A 16,641-nucleotide genomic window follows, 5' to 3' on the forward strand; every position below is an offset into this window, starting at 1 on the left:
ACCGGTATATTTGTGCAATATTAAGAACAATTTCCGTTCGAAAAAACTGAAAGGTGAAATGTTCTATTCAACATTAACAACATTGCATGAGGCTAAATATAAATTGGCATATAACGCCTCGTTGAATGGAACATTTTATTTTTCTTCTCATGAAAAGTACCATTGCACGTACATTTGTTATCGACACTTATTAGCGCCTCATGTGCGCATGCGCTGTATGCGTCGTACATTATCGAATCATTATATTGACGTGACGTGATCTGTTCTGACGCCATGACCATGCCATGTGATCGTGTCGACCGTATGCGTACCACGTTTTAACTTTTCAACTTTTCAAAAAGAAAAGGAGCAAGGCCGGCCAAGGAGAAAAACTTAACCGTAACGCGAGACTGAGGGGCTATCAGAATTAAGATAATCGATGCGAGAGTTTTAGAGTTTTGGATCTCGGATGGACCACATCGCACTTTTCCAGTCCGCTATAGTGTGGTCTGTGGACCTGCCCCTGGCCCTGGCCTGGGCCTGATTTGGATAGATTCTAACGTAGACTAGACGTCAGGCTCTGCGCGCCACTCTCCATTCGCTCTGGTGTGATCGGGACCAGGGGATGACATCGGCTTACTGCGGCAGCCCGAATATGTGCCGTGCTGTGTGTGAAGTGGCTAGGTCCCCGGGGCTAAATTGAGTATGAAGTATAGACATCGCCACGTGTTGCTGTGTCCCTGTGACTCTGTCTGTCAGTTTAAGGCCTAACGAGTAACGTTACTGCTTGCGACTTCGTGATCTACGGAAGACAAAGTTTTCAACGTGGCCTGAACAAGTCAAGAGTCAACAGTAAGAAGATACTAACACCAACATTTAGGCCCAAGGCAATACTGATAGATCTAGACTTTGGCAAATCTGAAAATAAAAAAGTAAGACTAGATCTAGGCCTAGATAAGATTAAGAAGATCTAACTTTAGACCTAGATCTAAGGTTAGATCTAGGCCTAATGAAAAAAAATGGCAGGAACTTTTTCATTAGGATTAGGAGGAGACCTAGGACCAGGCTCAGGTTCAACAAACAATGCAGATGACAACTTAACTTTAGATTCAAGTTCAAATAAGTCTAACTTTATGGAGGCAAATGTCAGGCAGGTTCTAGATTGGCTTGAAGGCGATGGTTTACAGGAATGGATGCAATCTGAATCCGGGCCGAGCAGCAGTTATAATACTGTAAAGCAGATTAGATATGCAGTATCATTGTTGAAGCAATTCAGTAAGCGAGTGAACAAAAAGTTTGATGATGATATTGACATCAAGTCTTTGGATGTTCTTCTGTCAAACTTCTACAAAGGTGCTCGTAGCAGAAAGGGGGGCTTCTATTCCACAAAATCAATGCATGCAATTCGATATGGCCTGCAGCGCCACTTTCTTAAAACCCGTAGTGTCAACATCATGAAGAGAGACAAATTTCCTTCGTCTAACAGTATTTACAAGGCTGTGGTTCGTAAGATAAGGAGAGTCCATGGAGACAAGGAATCTAGGAAATTCTCCCCGATCACACCAGAGGACATGGGACGTATCCAGGCGATTTTAGATTTAAAGACCCCACAAGGATTACAGTGGAAAGTATTCCTGGATACTGTGCTTTACTTCGGTAGAAGTAGCATGAAGATCCTCCGCTTGGCAAGACACAGTGAGTTCGTCTTGCATCGGGAGGATAACAAACTCTACTACACGTTTCGAGACGATGACGTTAAAATGCAAGCCATGCCTGGCAATCCTCGTTGCCCTGTCCTGAACCTGAACAAGTACATCTCGAAACTTCACTTGGACTGTCCGTTCTTGTGGCAGAGGCCCAGGATACGGACGATTCCCCAGGCCTGCCAAGGAGATCAATTTCAGGACCAATCTCCTTGGTACAGCACATCACCCCTGGGGAGAAACATGTTGAATTCATTGATGCGGACAATCAGCAAAGCAGCATCTTGCAAGAAGATCTACACCACGCACTCATTGAGGATAAGCTTGACGGACGAGATACTGGAGGTGTTATCGGGAAGCTCAAACATCAGTAAAGGCAATGCCATCACGGTTATCACACTTCCAACTCCGGCATCATCTGGGGATGGCATTGTTGCTGACATGAACAGGGCTACCACCACTAGACCCAATATTCCAATCCCTGCCAGTACCAGTACTGCTCTCAAAGGCCCTTTGGTAAACATCGTTCAGGTGAGAAGTCCACCTCTTTCAATTCTTTTGAAATTTTATGTAGTTATGAATAAAGGAACTTTTTTTTTAAGTTTATGATTTTCTGAGAATATTATCCATCAATAGGTGGAATTAAAAAGTATTAATAATCTTTTAAGGATAAATATAGCCCAACTTCTTCCGTTTGATCACAAAAGTTGAATTTACACAGTATTCTGCGACAAGAAATGTCTAAATGGGAGATTGCAATGAATAGCAACATTCAAACTTTGCACTGAGACCAGCTGTCTGGGAGGGAAGATCGATGTACATGTACACACATGAATAAAAAGAAATGGGTCTAGCTTGATTTTTAAAAAGTCGAGATATTGAATGTATGTTACTACTGTAAGCTCTCTCCACTGACAGAGTGAACCATCATTGTAAATTTTGGGTTTATTTGATAAAGAAGAGTTATCTTTTCTCTTCTCTCAATGATCATTAAAACTTTATTTACACTTTATATTTTCGTTATTGTTTCTTTCCTTCATAGACTCCTAGACCTAGTTTGACTGGTTCCTCAAGTAACTTAGCAACCAATCCCATTCAGCAGGACAACAGGACGACTTTGAAATCAAATACAAACATCGAGAAAGGTACCTCCCTCCCCACCCAAATTCTTGAAAGGTGTAGCAGTATGGTCGGTAGTAAATCAAAAGCTTCAATCTCTGTTTTGTCAGTTGTTCCTCTCAACTTTGTCTTCCTTCACTAGATCTCCAGTATGAGATGGCTAGCCGACTGTGTTGGAGGAGAAACCAAAAAAGTAAAAATGTTTTGAAAACTGAAACAAACGGATTTCAGCTTTCTAGCTCAGTAATTCTCTCTAGAGAAGTTCATCAAACCACATGGGTCTTAACAGAAAAATGTACATAATTCATATATAATTTTTACATGGCAGCCCAAACACATCCCCAGGGAATGATACCCTAGAGAGAATATATTGGACCTACTATTTGTAGCTCTAGCTGATCCTTTGTGTTTAAATGTGCAGACTTCATCAGACCTATAGATGCAATTTCTTAATAGAAAATAATCAATATCGTTATCTTGTATTGAACTTTTATGCCAGGTACAATGACTGACCTAAGCTGGACCGAACTACCAAGATTCCTTGTACAATCTGCAGATGCATCCACTCAATGCAAGATGTTTGTAACCCTGAAGACAAGGTATACATCCACTGCTACCACCTCGTCCACACCTACAGCACATCCACAGCAGCAAGCGATTGAACGGTTTGATCATAACTCACCATCACGCTCCAAAGACACCCCTGTAATACAAGTAGGTGAAGCAATGGATCGATGTGAGTCTACTGAAGATGTGTAAGTATTGAAGGATTTGGATTGATTAATCGCACATAGTGATTGATAATGCAGTTCATTGCTAATATCAATGTAATCAATCATGAAATTGCTGAGGTGTGTGTTGCAAGTGTTAGCATTCATGAAATTGTCCCCTGCTGGCCCATAGTGCAAAGCTAAAGCAGTTCATTATACTGTTGATTGATTGCATAAGATACAGTACAAAGATGAAGAAATACAAGCTAAGATTTGGATTTTGGATTTTTGAAGAACAATTTTGGCTTCCCTGGCAACTTATTGATGGTTTTGGGGTGATAGTAAAGATGATGATGGTGTTGGCATATGATGATAATGAAATAGATTATATGGAATTTACAAAATAATAGTAATACAAACAACAATAAAAAGTCTTTAAAATATGAAAGCAGGAGTACATGTATCATCACCATTGAATCATAATTATGATCTTCTGAAGATGTGAATACACTTTAAGAGTTGATAAAGTGATGAGATAGCAAGTTTCCACTTTGTGATATGGGCGTAAGGGTGCCTTTTCAACATTTATGAAGAAATAAATGTTAAAAGGGCTTTCCATATGCCCACGTCGTTGAAAGCCCCGTATGTCGTTGAGCGAAAATTCTTTTTAAAAAAACAAACAACAAGTGCACACATACATGCATTCACGATATAGCATCTCCATTTATATGAATGAATGATAAAAGAGCGCTGTCAATTAAATGCCTTGCTCATATGCATAAGTGAGCAAAAACTCGCTATTCAAGAAAAGCAGTATCGCTATGATCATTTTAATTGTGATCTTATGAAGATATGAATGTATTGATCTTTTAAGAGAAGGTTACATACATGTATGAGTTTAAAAGATGATGATAGCAACGATGACAACACTGAAAAATTATATAATTTGAATAGGAAACTAGATAAACAGTGCTTTCTCAGTGCTATACAGTAGAATTGTAACAAAAAATTGTTATACTAGTGATAATAGTAATAAGTGTGGTAGTCTTGCATACATGTATGTATGTATAATGCTTGTTTCAATTTCATGTTTTCCAAAAGCAGGACCCTACTGTGTAATAATGAATTTGATATTTCTTCTCTTTTTATTTCTCCCCACCTTCATTTTTAATGGACACTTCTAAGCAACAATTTCCTTTCACTTTTGTTTACTTAACACACTGTATTTGCTTATGTGTAGACAAGGAAAAATCATTTGAATAAATTTCAAATCTTGCTATACTTGTCAATGTTTTTTCTTTCCTACATAGGTTTGCCATTCTCCATCCAGGTGTGGGAAATGAAATAATTCCTTAAATGTTTGAGCTCCCGATCATGGTAATCGTGCTGGAGCTGGGGTAATAATATTCAGCACTTAGAAAAGTTTCATATTAAGTACTATATTTCTATAACATTGCATATTATTTCTGTTGCTCTTTCTTGTACAATTTAAGTATTTTTCAAGTTACTAATTCTCTGTTTATTTTAATTCTAGGAATATTCATCATGTGTCAACCGCTGAAGCAAGACCTAAACACACTGTGACAGAAGCCAGTAAGGTAAGCTTGCAACATAGGGTCCCTGTCTTTATACAAAGAGTTACGATTGATCAAATCAATCTCAATTGTATGGAAATCCATCCATACCATGATTTTTTTTCTACAGGAAATTTGCACAATCTCCATAGTAAACAAAAAGAATCACACTGAATCTTTGAGAGAACATGCAATGAATAAGTATGAATATACATCATGTCTAGAAAATATTTTGAACAGATTTGCCTTTTAGTTTTAGATGTTGACGTTGCTGGCCATCCATAGATGTGGTTGATTGAATCAATTGCATCAGAGGCCCTGTTCATGAACAGAAAATATATTTTGAAAACCACTATTTCACTTTTAAATGAAAGATAAATAATTTTATTCAAAAGCAAACTGAACAGTTTTAAGTAAATGTTTTTCATTGAAAATGAGTTCAGAAGTTGCTTTCCCACATCATTTCTCATTTGAAACTTCTCTTATAGGTTTATCTAAAAGTATCTTCTCTTTTTTGTAAATAAAGCATTGTAGTTATGGAATTAAAAGAAATTCATTTATCTCTAGAAAAAATACTTTTCAGTAGAATAGTGTAAAGATAAAAGACTTTGTTGTGAAATTTGAAGAAATTGTTTTTCAGTATGAGTTTTCAAATGCTAAAAGATTTAACTTCATATTGTTTTCTAATCAAATTGCCTTTTCTCTTATTCATTTTCTATGTATCTTGGATAATTGCCAAATTGAATGATAGTGATCAACATAGACATAGAATAAATCTATTTTGAAATCTGACCTTTTAGGAAAGAGACCAAACCAACTCCAATGTCATGAGGAAAATTTTACAAGAGGTTATTGATGAAGAGTCTGAAGGATCAGACTACCAGACATTCTACATCAAGCAAGAGCCCCCTGATGATCAGGATGGCGATGATGATATAACAACAATGCCAAGGTCATCAGGTAAGGACTAGTCTAACAAAACAGGGGCACATTCCAATAGAGGGTTGTATATAGTTTGCAAAAGTTCTCCAAAGATCAAGCACAAATCCCAAACAGAGGCTTTTGATTAGATTATATTAAAGTAGTACATGTACAGGTACTTGATTGGTGGAGCATTGTTCAATTGCAACTCTTTACAACTGATGCTGAAGCTGAAGAATCTGTATCTATGTCATTAGGTAAGAAGTACCATGGTCTAAGAGAACAAAGGGCACATTGCAGAAGGAATTCTGTTTAAATACCAATCCAAAAATCAAGCACATATTCCAAATGGAGGCTTATGATTGGATGATGTTAAAGTAGTACTTGATTGGTGGAGTATTGTTCAATTGCAACTGTTTCTACAACCAATAATAATGATACAGCAGCACTGCCTCTGAACTTGGGACAGGAATTGTCTAAAAAGGGCTTAAAATTGCAACAACAAAAATGATTTAATCGCAGATATAGGCCCCAATAAAGAGTTACAACTATTCTTAATTTGTTGTAATTAAAGCTACCACAGAAACCTTGATTTTAATTGACTGCTGACCAATGTTACTCTGGTAGTTACAATTTTGGAAAGTTACTTTAACTGCAAGGCTTTATGAAAAGTTGCCCAGAAATAAAACGTAAAATCCAGCTGGGATATTCTGTTTGGATGAGAATAAAGTCTGAGAGGGACGTACTTTCATCTTTATTTTTTGATGCCATTCAAAGGGAATGCATTCATAATGAAACATTTTTGTAGGCAGATGATGATCTTTGGCTGATTAACCATTCTCTGTCTCAAGACCATTTCTTCCTAGACCTAACAGTATAATAATATGTGGAGCTTAACCTAACATATAATCCTAAGCAATTGAGTAAAGTCTGGTATGTATTGAGAACGAATGCCTAATCATGACACTGTAGCTGCCTAATTAACATTTGACAAACCTAAACTTTGTTCTATTTGATGAGTATTAGCAGCTTCATACAGTGATTAATATAGAGCATTTTATTTTCTTGATCGTTTTTTCAAAGCTTGCTCCAAAATTGTTTGTAAAAAACTTCAATAGTTCTTTCTCAACTTTATTTCTATTCTTTTTGGAGAAAGAAAATTTACTTTTTTCTTTTCTTATCTTTTCAGCTTGTACACCACAATTGGAGCCTAACCGTTGGAGGTCACCCCAGCAGAGTAGTAGCATGAGAGCCCCAATAGAGAATAGAGGACAGCATTCTAAATCAAATGTAAATATACATGTGATTCAAAGTGATGTGTGGGGGCAGTTTGACTGTCTCTATAAAATGTAATGTATATCCACAACATTAACATCTCTTGCTTCCTTATAGGAAAATAAAATTGGTAACACCCTTAATTGTTTCTGTTTCTGTTTACGGTAACTCCTGCAGGAACTCGGCAGGACAGCATTTTGCTGGTAAACGCCAAGCTGTTGTATATACCTATGAAACATTTTACGTCTAGGTTAATCAGTCATAGTGGCTGACGTTATAGACGACAGATATCACTCTCGGTCCTTTTTATCAAAGTGGTGACAATGGCAGAGTTGGGATTCGAACCCACAACCTTGCGATTACGAGTCCAATGCTCTGACCACAGGACCACACGACCCACACCCAGTGAAACTGTCAAAAGGTGCCAACTGTGAACTGGGGTTGGAAGATTCAATACTAACATTCATCATGCTTCATAGGGGACTCCTACAATTAACGGCCGGCATCAATAGTGGGTTTTTATTCACTTACTCTACAAGCAGTTGGCCCATTTGTCAGATAGTCCAATATCACAAGCACTGAACCCATTTTGGTCTATTTTCTATTTGGTCTAATTGCTGTTCTACACTACAGTTATTCTACATATAATTCTCATCGCCATGGGTTAATAAGGGCCAACTAAAAACTTAATGAAAAGAAGTAAATAAACTAGACAACTTTGAGGTTACGTGTAACAGTCTTTAATAACCGTGGCCAAGACACCAACACAAGGTGGCGCGCTTACACTTAGCGCATGTAACATCAAATCATCATTATAGTACTAAAACAACATACTGGCGCATAATAGTCTAATGCCTATGAGGATATAACTTATACTTCGTCAACTAATTATTTTGCTCTTTGTCAAAGGAAAATTTGATCTATAAACAGTTCATCTATTCATGGTAGACTGAATTATAAGATATCAGTAGGAATCGGTATAGCCTAAATGGATATTAGATAAAATGGTAAATGAGACCAAGTGGTAAGTACTAGTATCATACCAGGCAAAGTATGAGTTCAGAGGGCGTACTTACAGTTCTTAAGTGTCTTGGAAAGTCTAGGACTTTGTCCATTTATTGAGAAAATCATGGAAAGTGGGACATTGCGACCAACACCAACATACATGGTACACTGTAAAAACTGTGGTGTTAAAACTGACACCATTTGGTGTTAATAGAGGACCACACCCTGAGGTGTTAAAATTACACCCTAGAGATTGAACATAACACCAAAGAGTGTAAATGTAACAACCAAATGTGGTGTAATAACACCTATAGGTGTTAAACTAACACTGTCAATTTAACACCCATATAAATAACTGGTGTGGTCCTCTATGTACACCGGTTAACACCACACTTTTTGCTGTGTACTTCTACTCTTCCACTCGCTGAATGAAACCTTCAATCACATAAAGAACATAAAGAAAAGATTATTTTCAATATTTTCCTCTTTGTTCTCTTCGCTGCAGAAGATCTACAAACTGAAATTCCACGTGACTCAGGGAATCACCAAGGTGATATATGCCATCGACTCGCCCAATGAAACTGTCAAGGGTGCCAACCTAAAGAAGGCCATATGTTCAAAGCTCCAACATCCGATGAACTCCCTTCTGCTGCAGTACTATGACGGATGCTGGCAAGAGTGGATCGACGTGGAAGAATCAATGGCCTTGAGAGGAGGGACGCGACTAAGGGTTACCCAGAGAAGTCGTAGCGGGGCAGAGCTGCGCCATCAGATCCCGAATACCAGCGGGCGGAAGGAACACACACTCAAGTACCATGTGACCTTGGAAAACTCCAAGCAGTTGCTGACCATGGATTCGTCTGAGGATACTGTATCTGGTGCTGCAATCAAGGAGGCAGTCTGTAGCATGCTGCATAACATGAGGGAGCAAGTCCTGCTCCAGTATTTTGACAATGATTGGCAAGAGTGGATCAATGTTGGACCGTCTACGATGCTGAAAGGAAGGATGTACCTCAAAATCCTTCAAGCAAGTCGCAGTTCACCATTTAACTCCTATGCTCTGTCCATTCTGTAAAGCAATTAAGTACTCAACATGGATTCATCAAAGACTACTCTCTCCTGTGCTGAAGTATTTAGACAATGATTGGCATGAGTAAATCAATATTTATACTGAAAGGAAGAATGTATCTTAAAGTCCTTTAAACAAGTCCTGAATGAGAACTTGCCATTGACTCACCTGAGACTACTGCATCCAATGCTGAAATCAAGGAAAACATCTGTAGCATGTTTGATGGTTGGTGGACTACTGCTGCAATGTTTTGACAACAATGACAAGAGTAGATCAGTGACGGTCCTTCTACGCTGCTGAAAAAAAGGATGTACCATTAAATCCTTCAAGCAAGCTACAGTTCACCATTTAACTCATAAACTATGCATTCTGGAAAGCAAGTTCTTACCTTGGATTTACTAGAGACTGCTTTATCTGATGCTGCAATCGAGGAAAGGATCTGTACTATGCTTAATGGTAGATGGAGTACTACTGCAGTGCAGTGTTTTTTTAAAAAGGTGGCAGGAGTAGATCATCTTCGAACATATACGATGCTAAGGCTGTACCTTCAAGACCTTCAAAGAAGTTGTAGGTCACCATTTAACTTATAAACCATATGAAAACTTTAAAAGCCAGTACTTTCATTGGATGTACCAGAGACTTCTGTATCTGTTGATGCAATCGAGGAGGCAGTGTGTAGCATGCTTGCTGTTTTCATAAAGGTTAGTTGGTACACAGCAAAAAACTATGGTGTTGATTGGTGTACATAGAGGACACCAGTCATTTTACTCCAATGTTAATTTCTTTCTGGTGTTAGTTCCATCAACACCTATATTAGTTAATAGTTACCTTTTAGGTTCTTTGGTGTTATATTCAATTTGTAGGGTGTAATTCTAACACCTCGTGGTGTAGTCCTCTAGTAGGGACACCAACTTGATGTCAGTTATAACACCCCAGATTTTACACTGTACTAATTGGTTAGTGTGAGATAGATTGGTGTTAAGGGAGAAGAATGAACATTGGGTTCCCCCAAACAAGTTGTAAGCTACCGTTTAACTTTAATTTCTTATTATTACCCCGAAAGTTCATAGTAGTGTTTGAAAGGTGACTTGATGTAAATTGTTTGCAGTATTAAATCCTATATTTACATCACAAATTGATATGAAATGCAAGAGCAAATATCTACATGAATGCAGCATTTGCCATTTTGATGCAAGAGTACTTTCAGACTCATAGATATTCTTACTGACTTAATGTATTTCATTATTTTACTATAATTAAGATTTTTTTTTTGGTTACAAGCAATTGTAAATTTTGTGTTTATGCTGCAAAACTTTCAACAATGTAACCTGAATGATGAGAAAAAATTGGAGTTATCATTTTGCATTGATTTATTTGTCTATGAAGAAACTATTTTAAAGTGGCATATTTTTGTTGTTTGGGTAATTTGAGAATGTTGTGAACAATTCTTGATTTCTGATCCAATCAAGTTAAAATCACGTTCAACTGAAATGCAAATTTGTCATTGAGGTTTGATAAAATTTCACCATTACTGACTTTCAAGTTTATTGCAGTTAAGTGCAAAAATATATCGTAAGATGTACAGAAAATCGCATATTCAATAATAAAGAATATGTTTGTCAATTGTTGTAGTTTCAGAACAATCAAAAAGAAAAATGAGCAGTTGTATTTTAATGTTTGTCCTTTTATGTCATATGACTCACAGCTAGTCTCATCTCCTTTGGTCATTCAAATTGCAAGAATATACATAAAGGGATAAATGATTACAGTGAAAGTTTTAGGGAATACCTACCACATGTCTGTGATGGTAAATTAAGGTACATTATAAAGTGCTATTCATTTTTCCTGGGACCCAATTCATGAAGATTCTTATTATTGATGACGTTATCAGTCATTAATTGGTACCATCGGAGATCAATATCCTTGATTTTGATTTGCTAATTAAATTTGCAAGTTGTCCTTTATGAAAAGTTTTATGAAATACTGTCGGAAAATGTGTCAATAACTTGCATTACCCTGCCACACTGCATTCCAAAAATGCTCCTTTTTACAGTATTTTTTTTATAATATACCTTTTTTTTTCAAGGAAATAATGTTTAACGAAAAATACTTTTACCCACATTTGTATTGTACTATGTCTATGGCAAAAATGTTGAAGTTACCATTTTTCACCCAAAACTTGTTTTTGCACCCCTCAAAGTATAAAAACTCATAGTAAGAGGTTTGCATCCATGCATGTATACTCTGTTGAAAGGAAATTGAATTAAATAGTAACATTCAATACAGTTGGGTCCTTGGTCCTGTAATACAAAGGTTAATGATTAATTGTACGCTTGATTTTCACAATTAATTGTACACTGTAATCAATACAATCCATCTTAGAAAAACAATATTCTACAATGATTGCGAAGCTCTGTGGTATGGGCCCAGGTTCTGTTGTACGGTTTATTAAAAACGAACCGGAAATGAATTATACGTGTGCATTATTTCAAATGTATGTAGACCGTCACACCAAACAGTAACTACGTCTGGTAAAAACTAAACAATTACCAAAATAGTTATTCAATTATTTGATTACATGTAGTGATTTGTATAACCAAATCTTATGTGTGCAAGTGCCAGCCATAACACTTTATAGATTTCTTACTCAAGCGCAATGTTTTTTAATTCAATATATTCAACAATTCAATGATAATAATTGCTTGTATTTTCTGAAAATTCAATTTCTAACTATTGAACGGCTGTTTAATAGTCAAAAAGTGCTAAACTTTCATATTGCCATGTTACCATGCTACTATAAGATGGAACGTTTTTGTTTTTCATTTTGATCTTGTTTTATTCCTGTGACATTGCTGTTGGATTAATTTTAGAAATTATATTTCATATTTGTCATAGCATGTGTAGGTTGTGGGATTTTCATTAATTTTTGAGTAAGGGAGAAATGAGAGAGGACAAGAAAGAGGGCAGAGAAGCAAGAGAGGACAGATAAAGAAAGAAGGGGAAAGGCGAAAGGAAGGAAGAAAGAAAGAAAGAAACAAGGAAAGTAGGATAAAGGAGACAGAGAGAAAGAAAGAGAAGGTCAGAAATAAGGGGAAAAAGGAGTCGAAGAGAGAAAAAGTAGGAAAGAAAGACAAAGAAAAGACAAAATGTTTGCAATCAAATGCAAATCTTCATTGCTAATCTACAATTGATATATCAATCGTAACTATACCAGGGGGCCGTTTCATAAAGCTGTTCGTAAGTTAACAACGACTGGTGATCCTTTCTTGTGGTCTTGATGTTCACCATTATTATTTTCATTGGTGAATAGCACGTAAGAGAGGTTCACCAGTCGTTCTTAAAGCCGCTCTTAACTTACAAACAGCTTTATGAAACACTCGCCTGATTCACTTTATTACTAGTCGCAAGAAGCAGACCAGCAAACTTATTGTGGAATTGCAATTAATTGCTTGACTTGCAATTGATTGCATTGCCCCATAAGAAAGAGAGAAAGAAGGGGAAAGAAATAAAAAGGGAGAGAAGGAAAGAAATGAGGATGAAAAGAGAGAAAGAAGGGGGAAAAGACAAAGTAGGACAAATGAGACAGACAGAAAGAAAGGAAACACTAAGAAAGAGGCGGGAAATAAAGAGAAAGAAAGGAAGAGAAGAAAAAATAAATAAAGAAAAGAAGGGGTAAAGGAAGAGTGAGACAGAAAAGAAAGAAACAAAACGGGGGAAATAGGGAAAGCGTAGGTGAATGATATAATCTGCAACAATCGAAGATCATGAAAAAGGCCCATTGGTTATACATGTAGTTTGTTTGATGAAAGCTAAATATGAATCTGAATATATCGCAGGGAGAGAAAATGAGAAATATCAAAGGTCAAGTCCACCTCAGAAAAATGCTGATTTGAATCAATAGAGAAAAATCAGACAATCATAATGCTGAAAATTTCATCAAAATCGGATGTAAAATAAGAAAGTTATGACATTTTAAAGTTTCGCTTATTTTTCACAAAATAGTTATATGAACGAGTCAGTTACATGCAAATGAGAGAGTCAATGATGTTGCTCACTAACTATTTCTTTTGTTTTTTATTGTTTGAATTATGCAATATTTCAATTTTTACAGATTGATAAGGACAAACTTGACTGAACCACAAAATGTTAAACAATGGTAATTCCACATGTTCTGGGAAAAACAAAACTTTGTTTCACAGGACAATGGGGAGAAAATTAGAATATTTCGTATTTCATATAATAAAATACAAAAGAAATAGTGAGTGAGTGATGTCATCAGTTCCCTCATTTGCATACCAACCGAGATGTGCATATAACTGTTTTGTGAAACGAAGCGAAACTTTAAAATGTCATAACTTTATTATTTTACATCCGATTTTGATGAAATTTTCAGCGTTATGCTTGTTGGATTTTTCTCTTTCTATTCAAATCAAGTTATTGTTGGGGTGGACTTGTCCTTTAAGTACTAAAGAAAAAAGATTGGTGAGCGCTAATGTCCATAGATCATGTACTACACATCTGTATTGTTACTTTGCATCATGTGATTACCACATTTCGTTATCTCTAGCGTAAATCCTATTTTTTCATCTCATCACTTTCGGTCAATTTCAGCCCCCTCCCCACGCCCCCCTAACAAACTTTTCATCAGGCTGAACTCCACCTCTAAAAACGTCGTGTTTTTTGGCAGTGTCCGGCCATCATTATACACTAGGTCAATGATAGTCTGGGTCTTTAGATCGCAATGGGGGGGGGTTAATCCAAAAATAGATTAAATATATCACTTTGACCGATTTAGAACTCAATCTTACTCCCAATTTAATTTTGGATTGGTGCCCCCATCACAATCTTATTGATTGATTTCCAATCTTAGAGAACATAATTTTAGAAATGACCGAGTCCTACTCAAATACGACAAGAAAATAGTCAAATGTGATTAATATAACAGTAGCACTAAACTGACTATTTCATTTAGCAGTTTTTTTTTCTTTCGAGAGAGTAATCACTATCGTCATCTTCATCATTATCTTCGTCATTTTTATCATCACCATCATGATCGCAACCTTTGTAAATTTGCGGTAAACATATCGCAGTTTCAGGGGCGGAAATCTCTCCCAAAAGGTAGGGGGACACATGGGCGGATCCAGCCTTCGCCAATAGGGGGGGCGGAAATTTGTTTCAGCCATATTTTCCCCGATCGGCAGCTCAAAGATGATTTGTTTTTGTTTCTTTGAAGGGGTAGTCCTCATTTATTAGTCACTTCTTAGCTTTATTTTTATATATTCATATATAATATCATAATCCTTATTAATATGATGCGAGCGCGAAACGCGAGCTAATTTTTTGGAAATGTTATGTATTTTTTCCTAAAATTTGAACATTCTGGGCAATGTTTGTTATCCTGAAAAGATGTGTATGCAACTTAATAATTACTACAAACGCAAAGCGCGAGCAGAAATGAACTGATGGAAAATATACCTGTTAAAGACTGCGTGCAGTTAGCATTTAACAATCAAATAATGCGAGCGCGAAGCGCGAGCTTATTTTTTTGGTGACATTTTCACCTAAAGAATGGAAATTCTAAGCACTTTTTGTAACTCAAGCAGAATAGGTATATAAGTAGACAATTGATGTGTATGCGAAGCGCGAGCGGAAAATTTCGAGATTTAGTCCTATAATATTTACTGAACGAGACACTCTATTCATGTTTTGTAAATCATGAAAAGGATGAGTATTAATAATGTGAGCGCAAAGCGCGAGCAGAAATTTTTTATATACGTTTTGAACTGGTACCTGTTGAAAAGGTACCTGTTAAGGGGACTGCTTGCACTTAGCATATTACAACAATAAAAAAATGCGAGTGCGAAGCGCGAGCTGAAATTTTTAGAAAATTTCAAAGAAAGAATGGAAAATTTTAATCAATTGTTGTAACAATTGATGCGAACGCGAAGCGCGAGCAGAAAAAAATCGAGATTTAGACCTAAATATGGGCCACTCTGTTCATGTTTTGTAAACAGCCATAGGCTGATCGAGGGCTTTTTACCGTGTTTAAATAATCAATCAAAATCAATGATTTGTAAATCATGAAAAGGATGAGTAATAGGGGGTCTTCCTACACCGGGCTTCCTACATTTATAATGCGAGCACAAAGCGCGAGCAGAAAAATTTTGATATTGTGATCTGAAACTGGATTATGATTTAAATAGAGATCAAGTTGAGTATTTGAATAAACATGCGCGCGCGTGTTTCATATTTAGACCTAGAATCTAGGCATTCTAAATACATCTTTAATCATGAAAATCATGAAACTTTGATATTCCGATCTGAAAAAAGAGTCAATTACAGCTTTATATTTCAAGCACTTTGTAGGAAAATTGTAAGGTGGATATGGATCGCACTTAAAAAAAAGAGCTAAAATTTTCATTATTATTACTTTGAGTTTTGACATAGGACCGGGACATCCTTACGACATGTAAGGGTCGTGTGGTCCAGTGGTTAGAGCATTGGACTCATAATCGCAAGGTTGTGAGTTTGAATCCCAACTCTGCCATTGTCTCCACTTTGATAAAAAGGCCCAAGAGTGATATATGTCGTCTATTACGTCAGCCACTATGACTGATTAACCTAGACGTAAAATGTTTCCAATGTAATTGGTTATATGCCAGCTTGGCGTTTACCAGCAAAAAATACTGTCCTGCCGAGTTCCTACGGGGGTTTACCACAAACAGAAACAGAAACAGAAACATGTCATGAAAATGATGACTATCTTCCTATTCCTCTTGCTATAAGCGCGAGATAAAACAAAAGGGACAATTTAATTATCAAATTTATATCATATTTATTAATGCCTAATGAGGGTGCGAAATCTGATGATATTATGGCATAAAAACAAAACATTTCACCTTTGTAATTATGAATAGGATGCATCAGTTAATATATTTTTGACCATTAATGCGAGCGCAAATCGCGAGCTAAAATTTTTGATAAACTGTCATGAAAAGGGGATTTTAAGTAGTTTGTTGTATAATCAATATTGAAACATACATAACTCGCCAATCAATATGCCAGCGTGCAGCGCTAGCTGATACGTCTGACAATCAGACCTGAAAAGGGATATTTTGAAAACTTTATGGAATACACGAAAATAATAGGTACCTGATAAATCAAAATTTGCGAGCAAGCAGCAAATGTTGATAAAATTATTCAGACCATAAAAGTGACATTTTTACAGAGCACTTTTTAAAATCAATTTGTAAATCACACAAAATAATGAAAGTTCGATTTCCGAG

At 36.4% G+C, this 16,641-nt stretch overlaps 1 protein-coding gene across 1 annotated transcript; it reads left to right on the forward strand.

The window, feature by feature from the left end:
- The first annotated feature begins 978 nt into the window (after positions 1–978).
- LOC129278963 (uncharacterized) lies at positions 979–9,407 on the forward strand. The gene is made up of 7 exons (XM_064111581.1): positions 979–2,213; positions 2,725–2,827; positions 3,301–3,556; positions 5,046–5,109; positions 5,886–6,045; positions 7,196–7,296; positions 8,792–9,407. Exons 1-7 carry the CDS (start codon positions 999–1,001, stop codon positions 9,359–9,361), a joined length of 2,469 nt encoding a protein of 822 aa, XP_063967651.1. The 5' UTR covers positions 979–998; the 3' UTR covers positions 9,362–9,407.
- Positions 9,408–16,641: the final 7,234 nt, after the last annotated feature.

This window comes from Lytechinus pictus, chromosome 16 (assembly GCF_037042905.1).
Source record: "Lytechinus pictus isolate F3 Inbred chromosome 16, Lp3.0, whole genome shotgun sequence".
Classification (NCBI taxonomy): domain Eukaryota; kingdom Metazoa; phylum Echinodermata; class Echinoidea; order Temnopleuroida; family Toxopneustidae; genus Lytechinus; species Lytechinus pictus.

Excerpts from the sequence above, each read along its gene's own strand:
- LOC129278963 (XM_064111581.1), top strand. The coding sequence starts at position 999 with ATGGCAGGAACTTTTTCATTAGGATTAGGAGGAGACCTAGGACCAGGC. Across the intron at positions 2,828-3,300 it reads AAATACAAACATCGAGAAAG|GTACAATGACTGACCTAAGC; the intron begins GTACCTCCCTCC and ends CTTTTATGCCAG. Across the intron at positions 7,297-8,791 it reads GACAGCATTCTAAATCAAAT|AAGATCTACAAACTGAAATT; the intron begins GTAAATATACAT and ends TCTTCGCTGCAG.